This window comes from Podarcis filfolensis (assembly GCF_964270895.1).
Source record: "Podarcis filfolensis genome assembly, chromosome: 15".
In the NCBI taxonomy this organism is placed as follows: domain Eukaryota; kingdom Metazoa; phylum Chordata; class Lepidosauria; order Squamata; family Lacertidae; genus Podarcis; species Podarcis filfolensis.
Window position 1 is genome coordinate 26,512,970 of NC_139618.1, and position 27,972 is coordinate 26,540,941.

The following is a 27,972-nucleotide window of genomic DNA, read 5'->3' on the forward strand; positions in this document are numbered from 1 at the left end:
GTGCCCAACTACAGTCATACCTTGGTTCTCAAATTTTATCCATTCCGGAAGTCCGTTTGACTTCCGAAACCGTTCAAAAACCAAGGTGCGGCTTCTGATTGGCTGCAGTAGCTTCCTGCACTCAAGCAGAAGCAGCGTCGGATGTTCGGCTTTCAAAAAAAGTTCAAAAACAGGAACACTTCCGGGTTTTCTGCATTCCGGAGTCGATTTGTTCATCAGCTAAGCTGTTCGAGAACCAAGGTATGATTGTGTCTTGAACTTCCCACATTTAGGAACGTGGGATACAGCTCTTTTATTTCATCAGGTCATTGGTCTATCCAGCTCAATACTGTCCCCTATGACTGACAAAGGGCCTCTGTAATTTCAAACAGGTCTCCCAGCCCTATCAAACATGAGACCTCCCTCTCTCTTCTGTACAACCATGAACTTAACCCACCAAAGTTAACAAGCTGCCTCGTTTTGACAGGACAACTTATCCCAGGAAATAAGGAGCTGAGTCAAGACACCTGACCTTGCCAGGCATTGATGATACTGTTCCATCTATCGCTCTCAGGGTGATCAAGTGCTGTGCTGCAGCGAGCAAAACCCGCCAGGAATTGACCTCAGGCATTTCTACATTTCTCTCTTTGAAGTTTGTGTTACAGGCAGTGCTTTTCTTCTAGAAAAAAAGGTGCCAGTATTGTGTACCCTTGAGTAACGCCCCCTCTTCGGGAGGGGGGGAGTACTGGTTACAACTACAACTTTTAAAATGTTGGTGCCCATTTTGTTTCATTCTGTGCTACTTTTACTTTTTATTGTATTGTTTTTACTCTGTTATGCCCATCTGGATGTGTTCAATGTGCATCTTATCTTGGTGTTTTTTTATGATGCACACTGACTGTAATAAATATTGGATTGGATTTGACTCTTCCATAGGAGGTGGCCTTATACCAGGTCAAACTCTGCTCATTTTGCCCATTCTGGTTTTTTGTGGTGGTCCAGGGTCTTGAGTGGTGGCAAAGGGGATTCTTTCCCATCACCTGACCCCTTTAACCAGAGATGCTGGGGACTGAACCCAGGACCTTCTGCATGCAAAGAGAATGAGGCCCAAACAACATCTTCCACTGTGCCTTCGGTCCACCTAGATCAGTATTTTCTGACTGGTACCTGTCCTTCAGGATTCCTAGGAGAAGATGCTTCCCATCTATTATCTGATCCCTTTCACTGGCCACATCAGGAATTGAAACTGGGGCTTTCTGCAGGCAAAGAATCTGCTCTGCCGCTCAGCTGTGATCACTCACTTCTACTTATTTTGACCTCCAATTTGCTTTTTGAACAGAGGCTAAGTGGTTGTCATATCAGGTATCCAATTGCACAAACAAGCTGCTAGTCACCAGGAATATCGGCTTCATAGAATCAGAACTGGGAGGAATCTCATTCTGTGCTAGGGCAGTGATATCTGTCATATTCCATGTTTGTTCCAATCAACTCCTGCTCCCGTTCCACCACCGTATGGGCTTCTGCTAAAACCTACGTTGTTTGTCTCACTATCTGCTGTGACTAAGACCAATTTCGGTGCATTTCAGTAGAAGGGGAATGCCAAAAACAATTCAGAAAACAACAAATTTGTGTAACATTTGTAGATTTAAAAAATCACAATAGTGAATAGTGCTTATATTTACGTGCTTTCCCTTCCTCTTGTCGGTCAAATATGCAAATAATGGCAATTTCTGCTCCCATTTCTGTTACTGATTGAATTATCTGACCTTATTCTGTGCATGTATTATAGGGGGAGAAGGGTAGGGGACCCTCTTAAGGGGAAAACCAGTCCCACCTCGACGCTCCCCAATTTTAGCCTGTAACGTTCTACACACAGTAACCAGTAATTCTTTGGGGGACGCAGCGTGCTTTAAATGCATGGTGTACAAAATTCCAAAATGCCTGTGTACAAAATTCACAAAACTGTCTCAGTTCATGTTCTGACTTCAAGGGACAGTATTTATACGTGAACAGAATTTGAGCACCCAAGCAAGGGTTTTTGGGGCTCAGGTGCTGGCCTGAGAAAGCAGCCCTATTTATCAGGCCATGCTGCCCAAGTTGGGCATTCCCTCCCCAGCAAGGAGACCTACCAGACTCCAAACTCTTAAATTCCACCAGGAAACAGGTGAAGACGCTTCAGGCAGGCTTGAAGAGGGGATGATATGAAAAGAGCTTTTGCTGGAACATGGCCAGCTGTTTAATAAGCTCTTTTATGTGGATTCAAGTTGGTATTTTTAACCCCCATTAGATGCTTTCAGTTGTTCATGTTTTTGGTTTTGTTTTTTTAAACAGGGAATTAAATAATACTTTTTAAAAAAGAAATTGTTCAAGGTCTGCTCCCTCTTACAACAATTTTGCCGGTATGTGAGAAATGGCACTTCTAGGATTTTGCTATTTTGAGGTGGGATTCAGTCACAGACCAGCAAATTCAGGCTTTGCAGTTAAAGTATCGTTTTGCTCTATAGGACGCACCTTGTTTTAGAGGGGGAGAACAAGAAAAAAAAATTCTCCCCCTCTCTGCTCAGCGCCCCTTCAGTGAAGCTACAGGAAAAACGGAGCCCCTTCCATTTCTCCTCCCGCTTCGCTGAAGAAGCGCTGCGCAGCTCTCCCTCTCTGCTGAAGCCAGGAGAGTCTTGCTCTCCCGGCTTCAAGCAAAAGGAACCGAAACCTTCAGAGCGCAGCACGAGTTCCCGCTGCGCTCCGGAGGCTTCAGGGTCCTTTTGCTGAAGCCAGGAGAGTCGGTGTGCACCGACACCTCTCGCTCTCCAGTCTTCAGCGAAAGCAACTAGAAGCCTCCGGAGCACAGAGGGAGCACTCCCTCTGCGCTTCGCAGGCTTCGTATTGCTATCGCTGAAGCCAAGGAGCCTGCATTCGGTCCATAGGACACACACACATTTCCCCTTAATTTTTGGAGGCGAAAAAGTGCGTCCTATAGAGCGAAAAATACAGTAGTTCTGGAGTTCTCGCACAACAAACTCACTTCCCCTGCCCCAGCAGACATTTTGTGATCTTTGGGGATCACGCTCGCTTGATGCAGTACTTTATAACCTTCCCACAAACAAATCAGAATGAATGCTTAATAAGTGGTCGATGTCATCTAACCTCCCCACAAACTTCATGCAAACTAATCATGTTGAGTGCTTAATAAGCAGGCCCTCTGGAAATGACAAGACAGAGAGGAATGACCACCAGGTGGCACAGGACACAGCCATCCTGCATTGCAAATAATTACGTTTTGATTTTATTTGTCTCTGTGGTGTTTATTCTGTGTGCATTTAATTAGGGCTGTCATTTATCCAGAATTTCCCAGATATGTCCATGATTCGGACACTGAAAATAGCTTCCAGAATTTTCAGAAATCAGACAAAATGTCCAGGAAAATCCAGGTATATTGGAGTTGATTTTTTTGACCAGTGTCCTTAAAAATACAGTGGTACCTTGGTTCTCGGGTGGTTTGGCTCCCAAACAAATCAGCTCCCAAATGCTGCAAACCCGGAAGTAAGTGTTCCGGTTTGCGAATGTTTTTCGGAAGTCGAAAGTCCGATGCAGCTTCTGCTTGAGTTGAGGAAGCTCCTGCAGCCAATCAGAAGCCACGCCTTGGTTTTCAAATAGTTTCAGGAGTCGAACGGACCCCTGGAATGGATTAAGTTTGAGAACCAAGGTACCACTGTAGGTGCACAACTTTTGTGTCCAGATTTTCACTTTTTGAAATATGGCAACCCTAATTTAATAAACGTTCACATTTCTTTCACTTGAGAGTGCGGATTCCACTTTAAAAACAAATGAACAAAAAATCCTAATTGATATGCTCAGAGACGGCAGTGCTTCTACATGCATTTGCACACAGAAATTATTGGCTGAATTAAATATGCTAGTGTGTTGTGTTGCATAATGCTCCCTCCCTCCACCCGCAAATAAATGTTACTTTTGTTTAACAGCAATTCCTTTGTTCTTGAATTGCTTATAAACTACTCTGATTATGTCTCTCAGCTTGGTTACTTGAGCACAAAGTGATGGTGCTCACATTTAAATTCCTTCATGTTGTTGAACATGAGGAGGAAGCATACCCACATCAGCCTGTCCAAAGACTGATTTTTTCCTGAGTTGCTCCTCTGGAAACTCCAGCCATATGACTTAAATTGGCTGGAGACTGAGGAGAGGCCCTTTTCAGTTGCGGTCCTCCATTTATGGAATTTTCTTCCTGGGAATGCTTGCCTGGCACCAGTACTGATTGCCTAGAGGTGTCCGGTTAAATATCTTTTTTAAAAAATAACTACCAGATTTTTAACCTTTGATGAATTTTGACTGAGATGGTTTTGGATTACAGTGGTACCTCGGGTTAAGAACTTAATTCGTTCTGGAGGTCGGTTCTTAACCTGAAACCAAGGTACCGCTTTAGCTAATGGGGCCTCCCGCTGTCTCTGCGTGATTTCTGTTCTCATCCTGAAGCAAAGTTCTTAACCTGAGGTACTATTTTGGGGTTAGTGGAGTCTGTAACCTGAAGCGTCTGTAACCTGAAGCGTCTGTTACCCGAGGTACCACTGTATTGTTTGTTATATTGTAAATGACCCAGATTTTTTTCCTAACTGAAAGATGACATATGAACCTACCCAGACCCTGAGATCATCTTATGAGGCCCTCCTTCGCATGCCACCTCCTTGAAAGCTTCGGAGGGTGGCAGCACAAGAACGGGCTTTCTCTGCAGTGGAATGCTCTCCCCAGGGAAGTTCGCCTGGCGCCCTCATTATACACCTTTGGGTGCCAGGGAAAAACGTTCCTTTTTAACCAGGCCTTTGGTTGATCCGATTTATATCCTATGCCCTTTTAAAATGGGGTTTTTTTTGGGGGGGTGTTATTGGCTAGCTATTTTTATTTTTACTAGGTATTTTGTGGTTTTAGATCTTGATTTTGTTCTGTGAACCACCCTGAGACCCTTAGGTGTAGGAGGTATATAAATTCAATAAAAAATAAGAAAAAAGAAAGAAAAAAGTATTTCTTCCAACTTGCTTGATTATTACCAGCCCATGCTGCCTGGGGATGATGGGACTTGGGAATCCAAAACATCTGAAGGGCATGAGGTTGCAGAAAGGTTGGGACAGACATTTGAAGCATGCTATGTACAGAACAGGAGAACGAGGCGAGTGTAAGTAGCAAGAAAGGTGTGCAGAGACACATATATTCTGGCTCTCCTATAGATCCCAGGACCCTCTACTCTCCTGAGAAAAAAGAGGTGAGATGGTTTCTGGCCACGCCAATGAGTTAATGGTGGATGTTCTTTGTAGCCCTCCAGCAGCTGCGGAGAAGTTCAGGCAAGGGAAAGAGAGGAGATGAGGCATAAACCATGGGTAGGCAAACTAAGGACCGAGGGCCAGATCTGGCCCAATTGCCTTCTAAATCTGGCCCACGGACGGTCCAGGAATCAGCGTGTTTTTACATGAGAAAACTGTCAGAGAAACTAAACACACCAAATCAGTCCCTACCACAAAAGGTTTTTCTATCCTACCCCACCTCCCTACAAATACGCCAGACTCCATCGCCCTAAAGAATCAATGGCTGAAAATCTCCAAGGGTGCCCCAAATCCAAGAATCAGCCAGTGCCCTAAATATCCTTTTATGGAATGTGGCCGGTTGGTCTAGATGTTTATCTCAATCTACAGATATTCCATTCTATAGCCAAAACTTTAACATCATCGCCCTTCAAGAGACATGGGCAGCGGAAACTCCAGTACATGAGTAGAATGTGTCCGTTGATTTAAAATGGATCTCTGGGTTATTTGTGGGGCATAAGAATTCATTCATATTTCCCCCCCCCAAAAAAAAATATAGTCTGGCCCCCCCACAAGGTCTGAGGGACAGTGGACCGGCCCCCTGCTGAAAAAGTTTGCTGACCCCTGGCATAAACCCTCTCAATGCCCCTCAGTGGGGAGTTCATTGCATGCCGCAGTGTAATGCAATCCTGTGTCTGCCAACTTGAAAGGCAGAACAGGAGCAACCTGGGAGTGTCCCCCTTGCCATGGACGAGCAATCGTTACTGGCATGATTTGTGGACAGTTCCTCCTCAATCTGGATAATTGACAATAATCAAGAGGTGCTCTCGAAGCATCATATGCTAATAAGCTGCAATCAATCAGCCACCGAAAGAACCGGGACTGGTTTTCTGAAGGTATTTGAATGTTTTCTTAAGCTTGAGAATCCTTACAACAGCCTGAAAGGGAAGGGGGGGAGGAGCTTTGTGCTTTCTTGTGGTTTTTTAATGGTCTTTTTTTTCCTTGTCCTCTGCTACAATGAAGAGACGTGTGTAGTTGCTAATTTGTTTGACACTTCGAAAAAGAGGGAGGGAGGCTTTTGATTTATGTTCTACAAGGAATTTAATAAGGTTTTGCTCTGCCCCCCCCCCCCCGACTGAAGTTGAAAGGACTTTAATTATGATACAGCTGGACAGGGTTGTTGCTGGAGAAATGCAGTGAGGGGAAAGAGAAAAACGACCCACAGCTGGATAAATGCTGAAATGAGGTTGAATCTTAGGAAAGACATTGCTGTGTATTGTGTGCTGAGAAAGAACTCCAGAGGGGAATTTAATGGTGGATGTCTGGAAAGTTCACTCCATGAGATATCTATGGCTGCCATTCGCATGTCAGCTTGATAACAGTGGAATGATATGGAATGTGACCTTGTGCCACTCAGATAAACACTGCAAAGGATTGAATGGCGAGAGAAAGAACTGAACTCTTTCAACATTCCGAGTCTGGAATAAAATTGTACATGAAGGGCTACACACTTGAAATTTATTACAGTGGTACCTCAGGTTAAGTACTTAATTCGTTCCGGAGGCCTGTTCTTAACCTGAAACTGTTCTTAACCTGAAGCACTACTTTAGCAAATGGGGCCTCCTGCTGCTGCTGCTGCGTTCTCATCCCGAAGCAAAGTTCTTAACCTGAGGTACTATTTCTGGGTTAGCGGAGTGTGTAACCTGAAGCGTCTGTAACCTGAAGCGTATGTAACCCAAGGTACCACTGTATATATTTACAAGATGAAACTGAGGTGCTGTTTTGTAAGGTGAAAAAGCAGACAGCTGGAAGAATGGTTTGATGGCCAGTGAAGGATGTCAACTGGAGACTAAATAAGAAATGAAGCTGCTATGGGGGGGGGCGGAATCTTGGTCATATGATTGCAACGAGAGCAGGGAACTTGATTTTAAGAAATTGTATTACAGCAATTTGGTTTGATTTGTAATAATTTGGAAAATCAATAAAAATATTTTTTTATAAAGAAAAGAAGAAGAAAAGAAAGAAGAGGTGAGGTAGGGCTAGCAATCAGAACTGCACGGATCATTTCTCCAAAGCTCACTCATGCTGAGTTTATAGGGTCACCCAAACAGGTCTCCAGAATATGTCCCCTTCTTTGATGTTCTACTCTACAGTGCACCCACCTGTCGCTTCCACAATGCCTTCAAGGATGATGATGATTTCAAACTGTTCCTTCTTCAGTGTTTCCGCGGACATCTCCCAGAAGGGGCTGACCTCATTGATGACATGACAAATTATCTGTGGCTCCACCAGGAACAGTCGGTCCTCCCCCGTATCATAGCCCAGGTTCAGTTCTGACTGCTCCAGTGGGATGAACTCCCCCTCCTTTGTTTGCCTGGACTTGATTAGCTTGGCTCTTATTTTTGCATCTACCATGTGACTGTCTCGGAGATCTCCAATGCGGAACATGAGGCAGAGCTTCTCATCCCGGTGGGAGATGACACACTTCTTGCTGAATATTAAGGTCTGGGCACGCTTCTTGGGTCTGGAGATCTTGACAAACATGCAGCCCACCATGAGGGCATCAATCATAGAACCAATGATGGACTGGGCCATTAGCAAGATGACCCCTTCTGAGCAATTGGCTGTCACAATCCGAGATCCGTAGCCAATTGTCCGCTGACTTTCTACAGAGAACAGTAAGGCAGAGATGAAGTTATCAATGTTCTCGATGCAAGCCTTCCACTCGGGGTCACCTATGTGGTTGACATCATCTCGGACCCAGGCATCAAAGTAATATATGATGCCAAAGACCACCCAGGTGATGATGTAGCACATGCTGAAGACAAAGAGGAACCAGCGGTACTTGAGATCCACAATGGTGGTAAAGATATCTGAGAGGAACCTCTTCTTTTCCTGAATGTTGCCCAGGTTCACCTGGCACTTGCCCACCTTGGTGACGTAGCGCTGCCGCTGCTGCTTGTTACCCCAGCCAAACTGCCGGTCATCGTCTATGAGTTTACAGCGCCGGCTCTGCCCTTTGTCCGAGGAGGGCACGGAAATGATGCTACGGGTTGGGGTTTTGTTCCGCGATGAGTTGATGATGTTGGGCGCACTGAAAGCGTGCTGGGGATAAAGCCGGGCATTGAGGTCCCGCAACAGAGAAGGTGGTGGCGGGTCAGTCCTGGAGGACCGGTGGTATCTGGGCAACTCATCTGTATCGATTGAGACTCTGGGACGATGCTTGATAGGCACAACCTGCTCTGCGGTGCTGAGCCTCCGCTGGAGAAGGACTGTCCTGTCATTGGGGATGTTTGAGCTGCAGGGTACCGACACATAGTTGCATGTCAGGGCACTTTTCTTGGTGGCTGCAGTTTCCGTTTGCTGGGGGCTCCTGTCTAAAGGACCCATCGAAACAGCTATCATTTCAGGCTGGAAAAGAAAACAAACTTAGTAAGCTCTCCATCTCTGTCTTCCAAAATAGTGAGTCATTAGTTAAGGCTTGATCATGGAAGCTCTTCATTGAAGCACAACCCCATATTGGAAGCTGAAGGACACACACACAACCCCCCCCCCAGAAGATAAGGATAGAAACCTGGAAGCTGTCTTATATCACTTTTGTCCCTTGGTCCATCTAGCGCATTGCCAACAATGGCTGGCAGTGGCTTTTTGTGGTTTCAGGCAGAGGACATTCCCAGTCCTACCTGAAGATCAAACTTGGGATGCTCTGCTGGCAAAGCACATGTTCTACCACTGAGCTGCAGCCCTCCCCCTAACAGTATTTTGTTTGGCAAGGATGTATTTCTCCTATTGCTACTTTTCTAGAGAAAGAGGTGCTGGAACTCACCATGAACGCCTCCCTTGTTCTCTTATAATGGCAGTGGCACCTACCAGAGAGGTGATGGAACTGAATTTCAGTGAATTCCTGCCCTGCAAACATTCTGAAATCCCTTCTAGAAATTGTCAACTGGTCACCAGGGCAACTGGATCTGTCCCACCATTTATTTATTTATTCATTTATTAAATTTGTATCCCAGGATGGCAAACAACACGAGAAAAAGCACCTTAAAAACAATTCCTGTATAGATTCAGACTGGGGAAAATATCTGAAAAAAGCTTGTTGGAAGAGGGAGATCTTCAGTAGGTGCCAAAAAGACATCAGAGACAGCACATGTTCAGATGGAATTGCTCTATCCAAGTTTTGTTCAAGGTAAGACAATTCACTCAAACTTAAGAGAAGGAAGCAGTTGTCAAGTCAAGCATTTATTGTTGAACTCAGGGGTGGCCCACCTTTTAAAGTAAGGGGCTTGTATTCTCCTGTCCCCAGCCAACCCTCCAGGGCCACATGCCCACATCCTTAAATTTTTTTATTTTTGACAAAGTAATAATCATAAATAAATAAGAATAAAAATGTGCACCCCACCACCAAGACCATTCCATTGTAACTATCCAACCTCCCAAAATTTCAACACCTCTTGCGATGGTTTGACCCCTTTCCGTTTTAACAGTACGAATTCTACAAACACCCTCCATATCTCCTCGAAATCATTTCTCCTGCATATTCCCCGTCTACCCTTAATGACACATATTCATTTATCATTAATAGCTATATCCCACACCTCTTTGTATCATTCTTCCATTTTGTATTCTGCTTGCCCCTTCCACTTCCTAGCTATCATAATTCGTGCAGCTGTCAATAAATTTGTGAGCAAGTCCTTCATAGCGTGTGAACCTTCCACCCCATCGTAAATTGATGCCCACGTCCTTGTATATACACAAGCAGGCTTCCCCTTGAAGAATTCTGGAAGCTGTAGTTTGTTAAGGGAGAGTTGTGAAGAGACCCTCTGCTCCCCTCAGAGAGGTGCGATTCCCAGAGTGTTTCAACCAGCAAGGGAACTCTGGGTCCCCCAGCCACGTACCTTCTGAGGAAAGGTCCCATATTGGCTTGTTTCTGTGGGGGGCCGAGGCAGGTAAGCCAACATGTGCTTGGCAATTGGAGCCTTCGCTGGGGGGATGGAGTTTCTGCGGCTTCGCGACTCTTCAGACTTCAGCCTCCAGTCGCCAGTGTTGTTGCGGACACAGAGCCCATTGTCTGGCTGCAACTCCATGCTGCTGCTAGCCAGGGGCAAAACCATCATTTGTTTCAGGCCAAGGTGGGGGCCTAACCCAGGGCCTTACGCTTCCTCCGGTGAAGGATCCTTCCATTACAAAAAAGAGAGAGAGCAAAGTCAGAAGGAAGAAAATAAAAGGAGAAATCTAGAGGAGAAAACAAGAAAAAGGGGAAAGAAAGAAAACCAAAGCAAGACAGAGTAAAATGAAAGAAATTCCTGCTCTCTGCAGCTACATATGGTATTCTTTAAGGTCCAACCATTCTATCTTCTATAAACCAGTATTTTTTCGATTGTCAAATCCAGATATTACAAGCTCATTTTCTCTTTCCCACCAAAAGTCCATAAGAAATTTCCAATTTTAGATGAAGTAGCTGTTTTAGTATATTATAAAAAAATATATTTTGTAATGGGTATGTAATTCTGTATATCTTTCAATAAGTATCAATAAATAAAATTTAAAAAAGAGAAAGAGAAAGAGCAGGGGAAATCCCTGGATAATTTCTCTCAAAGTCATTTCATGTATACAGTGGGGTAGGAAAGCTGGAAAAAGAATTAACAACTGGCAACCTATGAGCCCCTTTGGTTTCAGATAGCATCTGGGTAGACAAATCCAAAAAGTCTGGGACACAAAATTTTGCTGCTCTCTACCAGCTATGGTGGCTCATTTACCAGAAGTAATGTATTTGGCATCAACTCTGAAAGTGTGTACTTGATTCTGACCAAACTAAGCCTCCTAGAGCAAAATATGCATCAGGAAGTTTAGTTTGCTCTGAATCAAGTAAACACTTCCAGAGTTAACGCTAAATACATTATTTCTGGTAAATGAGCCACTATAGCTGCTAGAGGGCCATGAAAATCTGTGTCACGGGCTTTTTAGACTCATCTGCCCATGTACTATTTGAAACCAAAGGGGTGCATTGGTTGCCAGATGTGAAATATATTGACATTCTTTTCAGCTCTCCTACCCCGCCAATAGAGAGGGGTCACAGCTCAGTGGAAGAGCACTGCTTTTGCATGCAAAAGGCACAACGTTCAATTGTCAGCACCAGCAGGCAGCGTTGGGAATGTCCCCCATCTGAAAACCTGGACAGCCACTGATACTGGACAGTACTGACCTAGGTGGTGGACCCATGGTCTGACTCAGTAGAAAGCAGCTCCCTATGTTCATTCCTCTGGGTGGCTCCATGGTCTAAACCTCTGAGTCTCTTGAGCCCACCGATCAGAATGTCGGCAGTTCAAATCTGTGTGACAGCGGTGAGCTCTGTCCCAGCTCCTGCCAACTCAGCAGTTCGAAAGCACACCAGTGCAAGTAGATAAATAGGTACCACTGCAGCGGGAAGGTAAACGGTGTTTCCGTGCACTCTGGCTTCCATCATGGTGTCCCATTGCACCAGAAGTAGTTTAGTTATGCTAGCCAGATGACTCAGAAAGCTGTCTGTGGACAAACGCTGGCTCCCTTGGCCTGAAAGTGAGATGAGTGCCACACCCCACAGTTGCCTTTGATTGGACTTAACCATCCAGGGGTCCTTTACCGTTTACCATACCTGTGAGGGACAATCTATCCACCTGGGTCTTGTACCCCTTGAGGTTCTATTTTTTTAAAAAAATAATTTTTATTAACTGGCCAATCACATCAAATTAAATCACATCACATAAATTCCAAATTACAAAGCCAAATTTTTAAATTTTGTTGGGGGAACCCATACTTCAAGATCCAAAGGGGGATTCAGATCATCTTCTTATTGCTGCGTTGATGTCCAAATCAGTCCCAATCAGTCCAAACAAAATTCATAATTCTATCCAGTCTTATCTTGGTGTTTCCACATCATATCTTGTTCATATAATTTCTATTTTTCCTTTACGATCTCTTCTGTTAGTCTCCTTAAGCCGATAAGCAAAATAATAATCCTGTGTGGATTTCCCGTTCCTCCACTAAGTCCAGATGGTTTCCATATATCTCCTTCGTAGATAACATCGCTCTTTCCATCATAAATTTGGCATTTGTCGCTCTTAAGTCCCACCGAGAAGTTGATCCACGATATATAAACAACTCTATTTCTCTCTTTCTCCTCCCAGACCCAAGAGCTCCAACAATGCCTCCCAGAATGGCGACGGCATTTTTAACTACGTCATTCCAAAACTCTTAGCTTTCCAGCTTCATCTTGAAACATTGCTTTGGTTCGAAAGTTTATCTCCACACAGCCTTAAATCCACAGCTTAAGTCCTTAGTTTCTGACTCATTAGGGGAGGGGATTCTTGTTAAATAACATAAGAAAAAGGAAGGCAGGTTTTTTCCCCCTCCCCCCCTCAGTCATACCGTATCTTGACGTATCTTCTCATATTTTATTCTTGTCTTGTTATCAGAGATCTCTTCTGTCAGCAGTCTTTACTCCCCTTTTTCCTTGAAGCGTGTGCAATTTATCTCGTCCAAATTGTTTCTTTTGAAGATGCTTGCAACTAGCGGCACGAATCAGGGACGGCGTCCAGGAGTGCCGGAATCCCACAGGAGGGCTTTGTGCCTAGTGCCCCCACCCCCACAAATTCGGGGGTGGTATAGGGCACAGCAGGCAAGGGCCGTCCCCCCCACAATCCTGGGGGGGGGGTTAAGGAGGCTAATTACCCCCATCATAGCCTCCAAATTACCTCGTGCGGGTCGGAGAGATGTTATTGTCAGCCATCTTCCGATGCGCCACCTAGTGGCCCCCCTACCCCTTGAGGTTCTAAATGGCCTCAGCTCAATATACCTGAAGGAGTGTCTCCACCCCCACTGTTCTGCCCGGACACTGAGGTCCAGCTCCAAGGGTCTTCTGGCGGTTCCCTCACTGTGAGAAGTGAGGTTACAGGGAACCTGGCAGAGGGCCTTCTCGGTGGTGGCGCCTGCCCTGTGGAACGCCCTCCCATCAGATGTCGAGGAACAACTATCTGACTTTTAGATGATATCCAAAGGCAGCCCTGTTTAGGGAAGTTTTTAATATTTGATGTTTTATTCTGTTTTTAATCTGTTGGAAGCCGCCCAGAGTGTCTGGGGAAACCTAGCCGGATGGGCGGGGTATAAATAAGAAATTATTATTATTATTATTATTATTAGCTCTCACGAGATTCTCTCAGACAACCTTCCATACCCAGACCAGTTCAAAACTTCATTCTTCAGAGTATTATGTAAGCTGCACAGAGGAGATTCCCCGTTACAACATGATTACGAGAGTTGAACTGGCTTCCTGGGTCAGGAAGGGGCTCCTCCCAAGCGAATCCGCAGGAGAAATATGCAAGCTTTCCATTTTTACCCGCCTTTGCTCAGAATACACCTGATTTAGGCTGAGGTCCTCTTAAGCACCAGATCCTATTAGAGTCTGGCAAAGGTCATTTCAAAAGGTTAGCTGGACTGCCCTGTTTGTGAGCGGGCACCAGAGGCCTTTGTCCTCAAAGCGAGAGATATATCAGTCCCCAAAACATCTTGCCTATCCAAACAGAAAATTTCTTAAAGATGGGGGGGGTTGGATTCAGTTTGCATTAAAAGTGAATTTCCTTAATTCACGGTTTCGAAAACAATTTGCAAACAGCAACACAGACATCTTTTGAAATCTATGTTTCTCTGAATTTTGTGATGCGTACAAAATTGTGTGCACTAAAGTGTGCCCAAAAGGGCATTTATGAGGGAAAATATTAGGGGAAATTACAAAAATGTGTATATTAGGAGAAATTTGCACTAAAAGGCTGATGAATTTTCAAGACGATTATAAAAACACCCACCCACAAACTGATGTTAGAATGTGAGGAATTGAATTTGAGAAACGGAGAGTCACAGATTCACCTACCCCTACCTAAATGCTCCGATGTTTCATAATCCCAGATTGTTACGTTTGGATTATTAAAGCCTCCCGTGTTTCACAGATGGAGGTAGCAGGATTGCAGCAGGACCTTGGGAAAGAGAGGGCTACTCCACACTGTAATCCAGATGAAAATCCTGCTGCCACTGCTTCTAACTGCATTGGGAGAGAAGCCTTCATTAAAAGCATGGGAAGCTTTCTTGTGCTGAGTTAGGCCAATGGTATATCTTGCTTAGCATTGCCTTTGCCCTGAGTGGCAGCAGATCTCCAAGGTTCCAGACAGGAAAGGTTCCCAATCCAACTTTATGCCTTGCCATTGGCTTTGCAGCCTCTGAGCACATACCACAGTACAACCAACACCCTCTTGCAATCAAGGGCAGAGCAACTGGGGTTCTCCCGATGCTGGATTTATGCACAAGCTAAATAAACTACAATTTGGAACCTCAGGTTATGCTGGCCCTCTAAATGCAAACATGTTACTAAATTTAAAGGTATTTCATATGCAAATACAGATGTACCTTGGAAGCCGAACGGAATCCGTTCCAGAAGTTGGTTCAACTTCCAAAACATTCAGGAACCAAGGCGCGGCTTCCGATTGGCTGCAGGAAGCTCCTGCAGCCAATCGGAAGCTGCAGAAGTCACGTCGGACGTTTGAAAACCAGAACAATCACTTTCGGTATTCGATCGTTCGGGTGCCAAAATGTTCTACTCTCAAGACATTTGAAAACCAAAGTACAACTGTAGGCTTATTGCGAGATACATGTTTTAGTTTGATGGTTAGCTTTTAGTTGCATCCTTGTCTATGTGCTGGTATACATGCAAATAGAAAAGTTTATTGTTTCTTTTAGAATAAGACACCTTTCATTTTTATTTTGGCAATGCTCTAGGGCAGGCGTAGGCAAACTCAGCCCTCCAGATGTTTTGAGACTACAATTCCCATCATCCCTGACAACTGGTCCTGTTAGCTAGAGATGATGGGAGTTGTAGTCCCAAAACATCTGGAGGGCCGAGTTTGCCTATGCCTGCTCTAGGGTCTTGATGTAATTTAGGGGACCAGCACATCTTAAAGCAACCTAGGGCAGGCCACCCATCCTTCTGGGAATCTTCTCTGCAATTATGGATCTTCCCATTAAAGAAAAACCTCTGACAAGCTACCAGGAAACCTTCAATTTCCATGGAAACAGTTTGAAAATTTATTTTTCTAGCTTTTCATTAAGATATAATCAAGGCACACACATCAAAAAGAACAAAATGATAAATCTACAAGTGTTTGAAACTGTAAAATGGGTCTGCTCCAACTCAGCTAAAATTGGATATATAAGAATCTGACACTGGCTGTATGGGTCAATTATTAAACATATATGCATTTCATAGAATTGTAGAGATAGAAGGGACCCCAAGGTTCAACGCCCTGCCATTGGTTCAGGTCCTACCCTCCAGAGCTGGAGAAAACAAGCATGCTCCCTCCTCCATGTGACAGCCCTTAAGATATTTGAAGATGGCTATCATATCTCCTCTCAACCGCCTCTTTTCCAGGCTAAACATACCCAGCTCCCTCAACCACTCCTCAAAAGGCTTGCCTTCAGACCCTTGATCATTTTGATCCTCCTCTACACTGGATTCACCATGCAGGAAACTTGCAACTGAGGCTAGCCAACCATGACTTTAAAAACGCCAGCCAAGGATAGCCCACCCTCTCGCAAGGCAGGCTGCTCCCCTATCAAACAGCTCTTACCATTAGGAAGTCCTTCCTAAAGTTTAGCTGAAGCTTGGGCCTGGTCCAGAAGCTCCAGCAGGGGCAGAAATCAGAGAAATCTGCTGGGAGCACATGGCTAGTCGCGTGAGACACCCCTGCTAATTCATCTACACTGGCTGCCCACATGCTACTGGACCAGGTTCAAGACGTTTGTGTTGATATACAAAGCCCTGAACAACCTGGGACCAGCATACCTTAAGAACCACATGAGCCCTTATATCCCAACTTGATCACTAAGATCATCCTTCTTCTTCTTTGGCGATCACTCGTAGCTGAGTAAGATTGTCTTCCAGGAACACAGTCTTAACAGTGAGTTTTTAAGTGACTGTGGAGGCCAATTCTGGATCCACACGCCCTTCCACAGTGAGGACATAGGTTTCTGGGCAGGAGTTGATCATGGTGAGAGTTTGCCAAGTGTGCCTTCCTCTTAGCACGTTTCTCCCTTTCATCCTGAGTTTGAGTGTCTTCAAAGCCCATGACACCTTTGGTAAAGGCTGTTCTCCAACTAGAGTGCTCACAGGCCAGTGTTTCCCAATTGTCAGTGCTTATACTACATTTTTTTAGATTTGCCTTGAGAGAGTCTTTGAACCTCTTTTGTTGACCACCAGCATTACACTTTCCATTTTTATGTTCAGAATAGAGTATTTGCTTTGGAAGACGATAATCAGGAATCCACACAACATGACCAGTCCAATGAAAACTTGATCACTGAGATCATCCAGAGGAGTACTGTTAGTTTTCTTCCCATGTTATAGAGGCCCAACTGGCCTCAGCTAGAAACTGGGCATTTAGGGTTATTGGGAACACTCTTCCAGCAGAAATATGGCAGGCACCATTATGTTGGTATGGGAAACTGTTGTGTGATGGGCCAATGGCCGTAATAAAGTTCAATACAATGGCAGGCACCTCCTCTTTTGACTTGAAGGCTTTTTAACATCGGCAGTTGTCTAAAGTGTCCCTTGATTAACCAGTATTTTTGATAATCACTTTATATTGCTTTTGTATGCTTGCCTATAATCATGTACATCACCCTGGTGTTTTGTGAGAGGACAATAGATAAATGCTTTTATAAACAAATGAAAAATTCACCCACTCATTCTATTCCTGCAGCAATGGAGAAAAAGTATCTTCCATCACACAGAGCCCTTTAGATATTTGAAAAATGCTCTCACGTGGCCCTCCCTCCCCTTAATAATAATAATACCTTTACTGTCATTGTACAACATGTATATAATGAAATTAAACGAGCTTCCTTCTCTTAACCTTCTTCTCTTCAGGCTAAACACACCCAGCGCCCTCAACCACCCCTTACAGGACTTGGTTTCCAGACTTTTCAGCATTCTCCATACATGATCCAGTTTGTCAGGGTCCTTTCTGAAAACTGGTGCCCACATTGGCCTGAGCAGTGCAGAATAGAGTGGAACTTCCTTCTGGTTCCTGTCATCTGGACACTAGGGCTGATCGATATATCGTCCAAAACCAGTTTGAAATCCAGATCGTGATATCAGTTTCATTGGTTTTGACTTGGTAATATATCATGAATCGTGTGTGTGTGTGTGTGTGTGTGTGTGCACTTTGCAAAAATCACAACATAGGAAAAACCGTGAAGTCAGCCAATGCCTCTACATATTTCAGACATCGTGATATATCAGTATATTGCGATGTTTAGCTGGTGATGTATCGCTATATTGAAAAGCAGATATCACCCAGCACTGCCGGACATAATAATAATAATAATAATAATAATAATAATAATAATAATAATAATAATAATAATTTATTTGTACCCTACCCATCTGGCTGGGTTTCCCCAGCCACTCTGGGCAGCTTCCAACAAAGGCCAAAAATACACAAAGATGTCACACATTGAAAACTTCCCTGAACAGGGCTGCCTTCAGATGTCTTCTGAATGTCAGGTAGTTGTTTATCTCTTTGACATCTGATGGGAGGGTGTTCCACAGGGCGGGTGCCACTACTGAGAAGGCCCTCTGCCTGGTTCCCTGTAGCTTTGCTTCTTGCAATGAGGGAACCACCAGAAGGCCCTTGGAGCTGGACCTCAGTGTCTAGGCTGAATGATGGGGATGGAGATGCTCCTTCAGGTATACTGGGCCGAGGCCATTTAGGGCTTTAAAGGTCAACACCAACACTTTGAATTGTCCTCAGAAACATACTGGGAGCCAATGTAGGTCTTTCAAGACTGGTGTTATAACTGTGTTAGGACAGCCTAAGATTGCAGTAGCCTTTAAAAGACCTGCATCACGTGCCTCACCAGTGTTCAGCTTATCCTATTCTAAAAGCAATATACAGTGGTACCTCAGGTTACAGACACTTCAGGTTACAGACTCTACTAACCCAGAAATAGTACCTCGGGTTAAGAACTTTGCTTCAGGATGAGAACAGAAATCGTGGGGTGGCGCGGCAGCAGCGGGAGGCCCCATTAGCTAAAGTGGTGCTTCAGCTTAAGAACAGTTTCAGGACCTCCAGAACGAATTAAGTTCTTAACCCGAGGTATCACTGTACAGCATACATGCTAAAGGGAGGATTCAGCTAATTTGTTTCATGTGTGGAACAAGGTCTACTCATGTTACAATTTCCCCTTCTCATCCTGCACCTTCTAAATTTGAGCTGGGGAATTGAGGGGAAACCTAGAACAGGTTTAGGGGGCACACACAGGGAGGAGAGGGAGGAATAATAGCACTGTAGTGTTGGAAGGGACACCAAGGCCCAATGCAGGAATCGCAGCTATAGAATTCCTGACAGATACTAATTGGAAAAGCTTGCAAATACCAGATAGGCTTAGGATTTAAATATGTAATGTGATAAATCAATATGTTGAAATTTAGATTAGGAAAGTAGGAAAGATGTTAAGTGATTAAGTTAATTTTATGAGAATATAGGTTTTGGAAAACCGTTAAAATGATATACACTGAAATTCAACCAGGGGGATATGAGGAAGTCACTTAACAATGTTAATAAGATTAGTCTTAATAAGGTTATGGTTTGTGTTTGTTTGTTTGTTTGTTTGTTTGTTTGTTTGTTTGTTTGTTGGTGTGTTCAAAAATTTGTGGAAAACCAATAAAAATTTTTTGATAAAAAAAGAAAGAATCCCTGACAGATGACCATCCAAACGCTGTTTAAAAACCTCCAGTGAAGGAGAGTCCACCTGATTCTGAGGAAATCCATTCCACTGTCAGACAGCTTTTACTGTCAGAAAGTTATTCCTAATGTTTACTCAGAATCGCCTTTATTTCGATTTGAATCCTCTGGAGCAGCAGAAAACAAGCTTACCCTATCCTCTACATGACAGCCCTTCGCATATTTGAAGATGGCCATCCTATCACCTCACAGTCTTCTCTCATTGCATGAGTGTACCTTATTTTGTGTGCACATGCCCCACTTAGCACAACATTGAATTCCATCCTAAGGGCGATGGTAATGATGATGATTATATATGGCAGGGGTAACCAACGGGGTGCCCTCCAATTGTTGATGCACTCCAGCTCCCAGTAATAGGCCCTGATGGGGGGGACCCTTGACCATTAGGTCCAGTCGTGGCCGACTCTGGGGTTGCGGCACTTATCTCATTTTATTGGCCGAGGGAGCCGGCGTACAGCTTCCGGGTCATGTGGCCAGCATGACTAAGCCGCTTCTCGCAAGCCAGAACAGCACACGGAAACGCCTTTTACCTTCCTGCCAGAGTGGTACCTATTTATCTACTTGCACTTTGACATGCTTTCAAACTGCTAGGTTGGCAGGAGCAGGGACCGAGCAATGGGAGCTCACCCCGTCATGGGGATTCGAACCGCCGACCTTCTGATCGGCAAGTCCTAGGCTCTGTGGTTTAACCCACAGCGCCACCTGCGTCCCCATAGGCCCTGATAAATGAGGACAAATGTATTCCATAGTGTCTCCTGATGGTGAGTGGACAGGGAAAACCAGGAATTCTAGGAACACAAGGCTGGAATTTGGGGGATGTGCATGTTAATAGCACAATCCAAAATTACTTGTGTACATTGGGTGTGTCCAGCCATATCTGAAACAGCTATGGTCCCTTTTCTTCATGGGTTCATGTGACAGCAGCTGGGAACAGTCACAGTTCCTCATTCCAAGGTTTAGAAATTACATGGACCCTTCAAATATTAAGAAGTATAAAGCAAGCGCTTTAGAGTGCATTTTGAGTCCAAATGAGCTAGAAGCAGCAAAGGCTGCTATTTGCATCTCGGTCTTCAGAAGACATCCATGAAGATTTGAAAAAGTGCAGGCTAAGAAAGACAGAGATGCAAGATATTAGTTCAAAGTGACCTTCAAAACCAGGGATCTGTCAGTCGGGCCGGCATGAGGGATGGATGATATGTCGATTTCATTTTTTTCAATCTTAAATTAGGTTCTCCACATTTCTGCAGCAATTTGAGATCCCTTTAAAATCCCCATGAAAATTCATCAGCATTTTAGTGTGGATTTCTCCTAATGAACACACCCTAGCATGCAATGGTGACTAATATACACCTATTTGCAAGCAATTTTCCCCTAAGGCAATGCATTTTTTGCATGTCACTTGCTCGAATATATGCATTTTTTTGTACACATTGGCTTGCGTCCAATACTCATTCTATTCAGAGTAAACCCATTAAAGTTAATGGATGCATCTAATTTAGATACATTCATCTCAATGGATCTGCTCTTAGTAGAACTTAGCTGATACAGCCTAAAGTTTGGGTGGAGAATTGCATTGCAAAATTCAACGGTTTCAATTCAAGAAGTGCAAACTTGATAGTTTCTCGTTAAACGTGCACAAAAACAAATTTCTCCCCCATTCCTATTGACTGCTCTGCAAGAAATGCTTGAACCCATAGCATTGCCAAAACTGCAAAAGAAAAAAAGGGGGGGACCCACCAGGGATCTATACTGCAGATGGGCATTAGTGGTTTTTTTTTATCTTCTCTCCCAATAACATTTGGTGAGGGTGCTAAGAATGATCCATTAGAAGAGCTCTTGCTACCCATGACATATATAATGCACAGAAGTAATCTGCATGCCTCTCTGTGGAAAGAGGATGTCTGTATTTGCACAGACCCCCACAGGGCAACCCTAATGCTCCCAGCTGGAACTAGCTGGGGCAAAAGAGGACGAAAGCTAAGCAGTCTAAAGTCTAGCGAGAAAAACAGCCTTTCCTTTAGCTGGTGATTTGCTGTGATTTGCCTTCCCCCTTCCCATCACGCCCCTGTCCATGCCAGATGGCAAGTGGTGGCAGGTTAGAGGTTGGGTTTGACCGCTCTGGTGAGGGATCTCCCGTCTCAGTCACTGGTGTGTCAAAATAATGGGTTTACAGCCAAGTCCAGTTGCACATCCATGTTTGGTTAGGGTGTGGGGGCTGACAGTGTAATAGCAGATGGCTAAGCCAATTATGTGACATAATAGCATTGCCCAGGCTGAAGAGGCAGCAAGCATCTCTTAGCCCTTCCCTCCAGGTTCAAAGCAGTCTGAGCAGGTGCCAGGTGGGAGGAGGAGGAGGAGGAGGTTGGATGGGCGAAGCCTGAGAACCTTCTGCCCCGTGACCCTGGCAGCATTTCACAACACTTAGTCAGGGAACTGGTTTCATCCAGCATTCATGCAAACAGATGCACATTTTCACGTACATATTTGCACAATTTCTTCAGCATGCTGGTCCTGTGCTTCGCTCCCCCTCCTTTTCGGGTGAGAATTTTCCTGCTGGAAAATTTTAAAACCCTACGATTCTGCAAGTGTTCGCATCGTGCAAGAATGGAAAACTGCAACAGAAAGCCAGCTAGTTCGAATTAAGGGACAATATACACATTGATCCTTCATGAGAATTGGGTGCTGGACTAGATGAGCCTTTGGGTATGATCCAAAACAGCATAAGCACTGCTGCCAGGCAAGAGATCCACTCCCCAACATCACCATCTCACTCTCACCTGTATCTCTTGTCCCACAAAATGCACATTTTATTTGCCCTTCATACTTTACATCAGCCCCTCCCCTTAGCACGTCACCTTCTCAAAGCTCTGATGGCTAATTCTTGCAAGAGTGACCTCTTCCAACCACTAGCTTCTGCTGAGAAAACATCAGCCACCCACTGTGGGCCATTAGCAAGCAATTTCCCAATCAAAGGAATGACTGGCTAGCAACCATGACGGATTCCTTAGAGCAAATCTGGGGAACCTGCAGCTCTCCATATCTTGCTGTACTACAACTCCCATCATCCCCGATGAACTGGCTATCCTGGGGGGAGTTGGCCACATATTTCCTACCCTTTACCCCTTGTGACTGCAGTACTAAAGCTCCTGCAATGCTCTGCTTCTAATACATCTCATCCTAGATGCTCAAAATACATGCCAAAGGTTCAGAGTACCCACAGGCACACCTGTCCAAGCCACCTTTCTGATCCTTCCTGATCAGGTGTATGTGAAAAGACATCTGGAGACATGGCAGCTGGGAAAGGGATATGAACACAGTGGTTCAGTGGCCCGGTTGTGAAACAGGGGAATTGGAATAGTCTGGGGAATTGGATGGGGGAATCGCTCAACTGAAGAACCAAGGAAGTATTCCGGTTAGATTCCCCATGTCTCCACCTAAAAGGGTATTGGACTCCAATGGACCAGTAGCCTGTCTCAGTCAACATAAGGCAGCTGCCTATGTTAGTATGAACAGGACTTCATGGCCCAAGAGTGTGGCATCACAGCTATTTGTATTGGTTCTCCCCTCCGCGCCCCGACATCAGTTGGAACATCAGTTTGGAACACTCAAACAACAGGACCTTAGGAATGTTGAGTCTTGTCAAGGAAGAAGTCAGAAGCAGAGGATAAAGGCAATACATTTAGAGCAGCGGGTGGGAAACATCTGTAGATCTCCAGATGTTGGACCCCAACGTGACTGCCAATTAGCTACTGGGCTAAGTCCAAGGTGCTGGTTTTGGTTATAGAGTCCTATACACCTTGGGGCCAAGATACAGGTATATATGGGTGCTCTCCACCAGCAAGGATCTCGGTTCTGGCACCTTTCTGTATATGCAACCTGAGAATGAACTAATGTGTTCTTGGAATTAAACATCCAGGGGCATAGCTCTAAGAAGAATCAGGATTATAGCAGCTGGGGAGGGGGGGGTGTAACCCTTTCCTCCCCTGTTACTGTCCTGAGCAAAATCCTTCTTCTGAAGATGTTCTCTGCATGGGGGAGGTAGATTTCCCCCTTCGCACCTCCCAAAGCACATGTCAGTTTCAGAGGAGAGATTTTCATCAGAACTACGTCAGGGCAGGACAGAATGACATATATTCTTCACGGCAGTTATGACACCAAGAATTATCACACTCACATGCACAGCCAACTAATATTATTTGCATTTGGGGGGGGAGAGAAATCTGCATGTTAAATACAAACACATTAATGTCAAGTTTAGACTCTGAAGGTGCCTATTGGAGTGAGGGTGGCATCATGGAATCGGGACAGACACCAAAAACATTGGGTGGCATCAGGCAAGCCCTTCGCTGTCAGCCTGCCCTACCCTGCAGGGTTACTGGGAGGGCCAAATGGAGCAAGCCCATTCATGCACTTCCTGACAAAGTCCTTGAAGGGACAGTAAATGCCAAGTGACATCGATGATCATACTGAGGTGTGGATTTTAAGGCAAGCATGTGTAAAAAAGGTAAGAAACCAAAGGTAAGTCTGACAGTCCAACCAGACAAGGCAAGGGGCACCTTGACTGAAGCTACAATGTCTGACATTTTAGCAAGTATGTGTGTGGAGACAGAGGGGGGATTCTCAAGCACCATTTTGCCCCACTGCCATTTTCCTAATGAAAATCTCTACACAGACACACAGGTTCCATGGCCCCATAAGGATTAAAACTAGCAGAGGGTGGTCCGTTAAGGAAAATGGGGCACTTTGCCACCAACTTCTGTCTGCCTCAGCGAGCCCCCACCTGCCTGCCTTCTTATTTTATTATGATTATTATTACACTTATATTCCACCTTTCATCCAAGGAGCTCAATGTTCCCTACATAATCCTCCCGGTTTTATTCCTGTTATTATTATTACTACTACTACTACTACTACTATATCCTTAGCAGGACTCAAGGTGGCTTGCAGATAAAAATGGGAACCACTAAAATAAAACATAGAATTCAAACTATATATATATATATAACATCTGTATAAAAGCATACAAATTATTACAATGAAATCAGCATGGCCCCAGTCCTTTCAATAAAGCAGCCAATCCCCCAAAAGCCTGTTGGAACAAGAGAGTCTTCACCTGCCGGCAGAAGGACAACAAAGAGGGAGGCTGTCTAGATTCTCCAGGGAGACCATTCCAGAGTCTGGGAGCAGCCACTGAGAAGGCCCTCTCCTGTGGGCCTGCAAGCATGACGAAATTAAGAGACAGGCCTTCCCTGAAAATCTCAAAGCCCAGGCAGGTGGTCTTTCAGATAGCATGGACCTAAGCCATGTAGGGCTTTAGAGGTCATATGCAACCATGGCTGCACGGATGTTATTGGCCCAGAGATGGAAAGAAGATAAAGTTCGTATCAGAGAAGATAGGCAGATGAAGTTGATGGACTAGGCTGAAATGGCTAAAATGACCGGAAGAATAAGATATTAGGAAAACCAAAATCTTAATAAGGAATGGGGAAAATGTATAACTTATCTTAAAGACCATTGTAAACAGTTAAAATCATTAGCAGGATTGGAATATCACTTGTAGTTTAAGGGTGAATTCTGGACACAACGGAAATGTAAAAGATTTGGATCATCATAAAAGATGCAGGAGGAAGTGATTAATAATAGGACCCACAAAGGGGAGGATGGAAGTCCAGGAGATTCCTCGAAATCTTGTTTTAATGATTTATGTTTGATATATCTCTGTAAAAATTTAATTTGAAAAACCAAATAAATAATTTTTTTTTAAGAGGTCATAACCTGCACTTTGAATTGTGCTGGGAAACAGCCAGTGGAGCTGTTGCAGCAAAGGAGTCGCATGCTCCCTATAACCAGCTCTGGTTAACAATCTGACCACAGTTATCTGAGCCATTTGAAGTTTCTGAACTATTTTCAAAGGCAGTTGCCCTGCAGAGCATGCTACAGGAATCCAAACAGGATCTAACTAAGGCATGTGTCACTGTGGCCAAATCAGACATCTCAAGGAATGGGCACAACTGGTGCACTAGATTTAACTGTGCAAATGCAATTCTGGCCACCGCAGAGACCTGGGCATCTATACTCGGGGCTGAGCCCAAGAGCATGCCTAAACTGTGAACCTGTGTCTTCAGGAGGAGTATTAACCCATCCAGGACAGACTCAATCCCTCTTCACTGCTCTAAAGGTAAAGGTAAAGGTAAAAGGACCCTTGACAATTAAGTCCAGTCGTGAACAACTCTGGGGTTGCGGTGCTCATCTCGCTTTACAGGCCGAGGGAGCAGGCGTTTGTCCGCTTCCACAGACAGTTTTTCCAGGTCATGTGGCCAGCATGACTAAGCCGCTTCTGGTGAAACCAGAGCAGTGCATGGAAACGCCGTTTACCTTCCCACCAGAACGGTACCTATTTATCTACTTGCACTTTGACGTGCTTTCGAACTACTAGGTTGGCAGGAGCTGGGACCAAACAATGGGAGCTCATCCCATTGCGAGGATTCGAACCACCGACCTTTTGATCGGCAAGCCCAAGCGGCACAGTGGTTTAACCCACAGAGCCACCCGCGTCCCTTCCTCCATCTGACCAAGGGCATCCCTGCGTTGTCTTGTTTTGTCTGCCTGGATAATGATGATGCTGATGATGATTATACTACCCTTCACCCGGAGATCTCAGGGCAGTTGACAAAATAAAAACACAGCATAAAAACACAAAATAAATCGTTAAAAAAAGTAAAACAATACTCCCCACACTCTCCCACAAACACATTTAAAAGGGTATAGGATGTTAGCCAAAGTCTGGTTGAAAAGGAATGTTTTCTCCTGGCACCTAAAAATGTACAGTGGTACCTCGGGTTAAGTACTTAATTCGTTCCGGAGGTCCATTCTTAACCTGAAACTGTTCTTAACCTGAAGCACCACTTTCGCTAATGGGGCCTCCCACTGCCACCGCACCACCGGAGCCCGATTTCTGTTCTCATCGTGAAGCAAAGTTCTTAACCTGAGGTAATATTTCTGGGTTAGCGGAGTCTGTAACCTGAAGCGTATGTAACCTGAGGTACTACTGTATAATGAAGGCGCCAGACAAAACTCCCTGAGGAGAGCACTCCACAAATGGGGAACTGCGGCAGAAAAGGCCCGGTCTCGTGCTGCCACCCTCCGGACCTCTTGTGGAGGAGGCACAGACACTGACAGACACTGGTGTAAGACAGAGACAGCCTCCTTGGATTCAGATGGAAAGGAGAAATAAAGCTGGGTGTCGTCAGCATACTGGAAAACTCGAAACTCAGGGCAACTTCTCCCAGTGGTTTCATGAAAGTGTTAAATAGCATATGAGGTAGGTTAGGCTGAGGCAGACAGTGACTGATCTAAAATTCCGCAGTGTGAGCCTCATGGCTAAGTGGGGATTTGAACCCCAGTCTCCCAGGTCCTAGTCCAACACTCTAAACACACTGGCAACCAGTCAAGGGGTGGCTTTGCCAGTCATTAGCTCAGGCCCCAAAGACAGCTGGTCTCCCTGCCTTCTGCCCCACCAGTTCCACTGATCACCGGGCACCACTGATAAAAAGCCTATCTGTGCACAAAGGCTGTGTATGTCTGACTTAGCTTACCCTGTCTGCCTTTTGCAGATCTCGGCGGCTCACAAGGAAATCCTCCTTGGTCCAGACAGAAGTCGATGGAGGAAGGATTCCCCCCTCTTACCACTCACAAAATATACCATGTGCCTGGGCTGCTCGTGCATGCATAGCCCCTCCAAAACAAGAAAGGTGAACACACCTGGCAAAGATTGCCAGTTGACCCACCACCTCCTCCTAATGAACATATTGAGTTGGCGTTATGTTTCAGACTCAAGAGGAGGAGGAGGAGGGAGAAGGGAAACCCAGCTACTCTGCACCAATCGGATTTGTGGTGTTCCTAGCCGTTCTTGCTGTAATCCTCGCTGGCGCACATATTATGAAATGCCAAGTTCCTGGAAATCCTTCAGCGGTGAGAGAGCTGGCAGGCAACACCGCGGGGAGAAACCCTGATTGGCAACACAAGCAGTGCCTGTATCCCGTGCTGCGGTGGAGCAAGAGGGATGAGGGTGGTGCCCCTGTCACCCAGGGGGATATTTGCCAACCTTCAGCAGACCAGGTGAAGGATGTTTCTCAGAGAGAAACCCACCAAAACCTAAGCAGAGGGAGAGAGGTGGTTTCCCTTAGTGTTGCATGCTGTGGTAACGTAAGAAGCTTCCTTATACAGAGGTCAGACCATTGGTCTATCTAGCCCGGTTGTGTCCACACTGCCAGAGGGTACTACAAGTCCAACCTGGATATGCCAGGCATTGAACTTGGGACCTTCTGTGTGCACAGCAGTTGCCCTACCACTGATCAGTGGCTCTTCTCCTAAAACCTGGCATTTTTTCTCTTTTGAGAATCCATTTATTATGACCAGGGTTTCCCAAACTTGGGTCTCCAGCTGTTTTTGGACTCCCATGATGCCTAGTTAGCAGGACGAGTGGTCAGGGATGATAAGAACAGTAGTCCAAACCTAACTGAAGACCCAAGTTTGGGAAACCCTGATTGTGATGAACCAAAATATCACACAACAGCAAGCAAGTTTCTGGGTCCACCAGAACTCTTCATCAGGCTGGACATTGAGGAGGTCAACAATGTTTAGGCAACACGATGACCATATATATATACGTAATAGACAATCTTTATAGAATTCCTTCAAACAATAACAAGTTCAAAATGAAATCTTAGACTCAAAGTCTCTGAAAGTCTTTGAATGAAGCGAGGTACCAAACTTTGTAAGATAAGCTGTGAAGCTTTGTGTGTTCAGCAAATATAATGTCCAACACTGAACAGAGATTCTGGATGTTGACTGCTGTT

General features: G+C 44.9%; 1 protein-coding gene across 4 annotated transcripts in view; it reads right to left on the reverse strand.

Annotated features, from left to right (window-relative positions):
- The window catches only part of LOC310750466 (G protein-activated inward rectifier potassium channel 4-like), a 34,060-nt gene that overhangs the window by 1,886 nt on the left and 4,202 nt on the right, over positions 1–27,972 (reverse strand). Inside the window, exons 1-3 of one of the 4 annotated variants that reach the window (XM_083588675.1) lie at positions 26,710–26,887; positions 10,184–10,520; positions 7,448–8,696 (exon numbers count right to left, since the gene is read on the reverse strand). In XM_083588675.1, the coding sequence (XP_083444801.1) occupies positions 7,448–8,696; positions 10,184–10,402 (1,468 nt within the window). In that variant the 5' untranslated portion in view covers positions 10,403–10,520; positions 26,710–26,887. Of the gene's footprint in view, positions 1–7,447; positions 8,697–10,183; positions 10,620–26,709; positions 26,888–27,972 lie in introns of those variants that run through there. The other 3 variants (XM_083588672.1, XM_083588673.1, XM_083588674.1) reach the window with 3 other exon arrangements.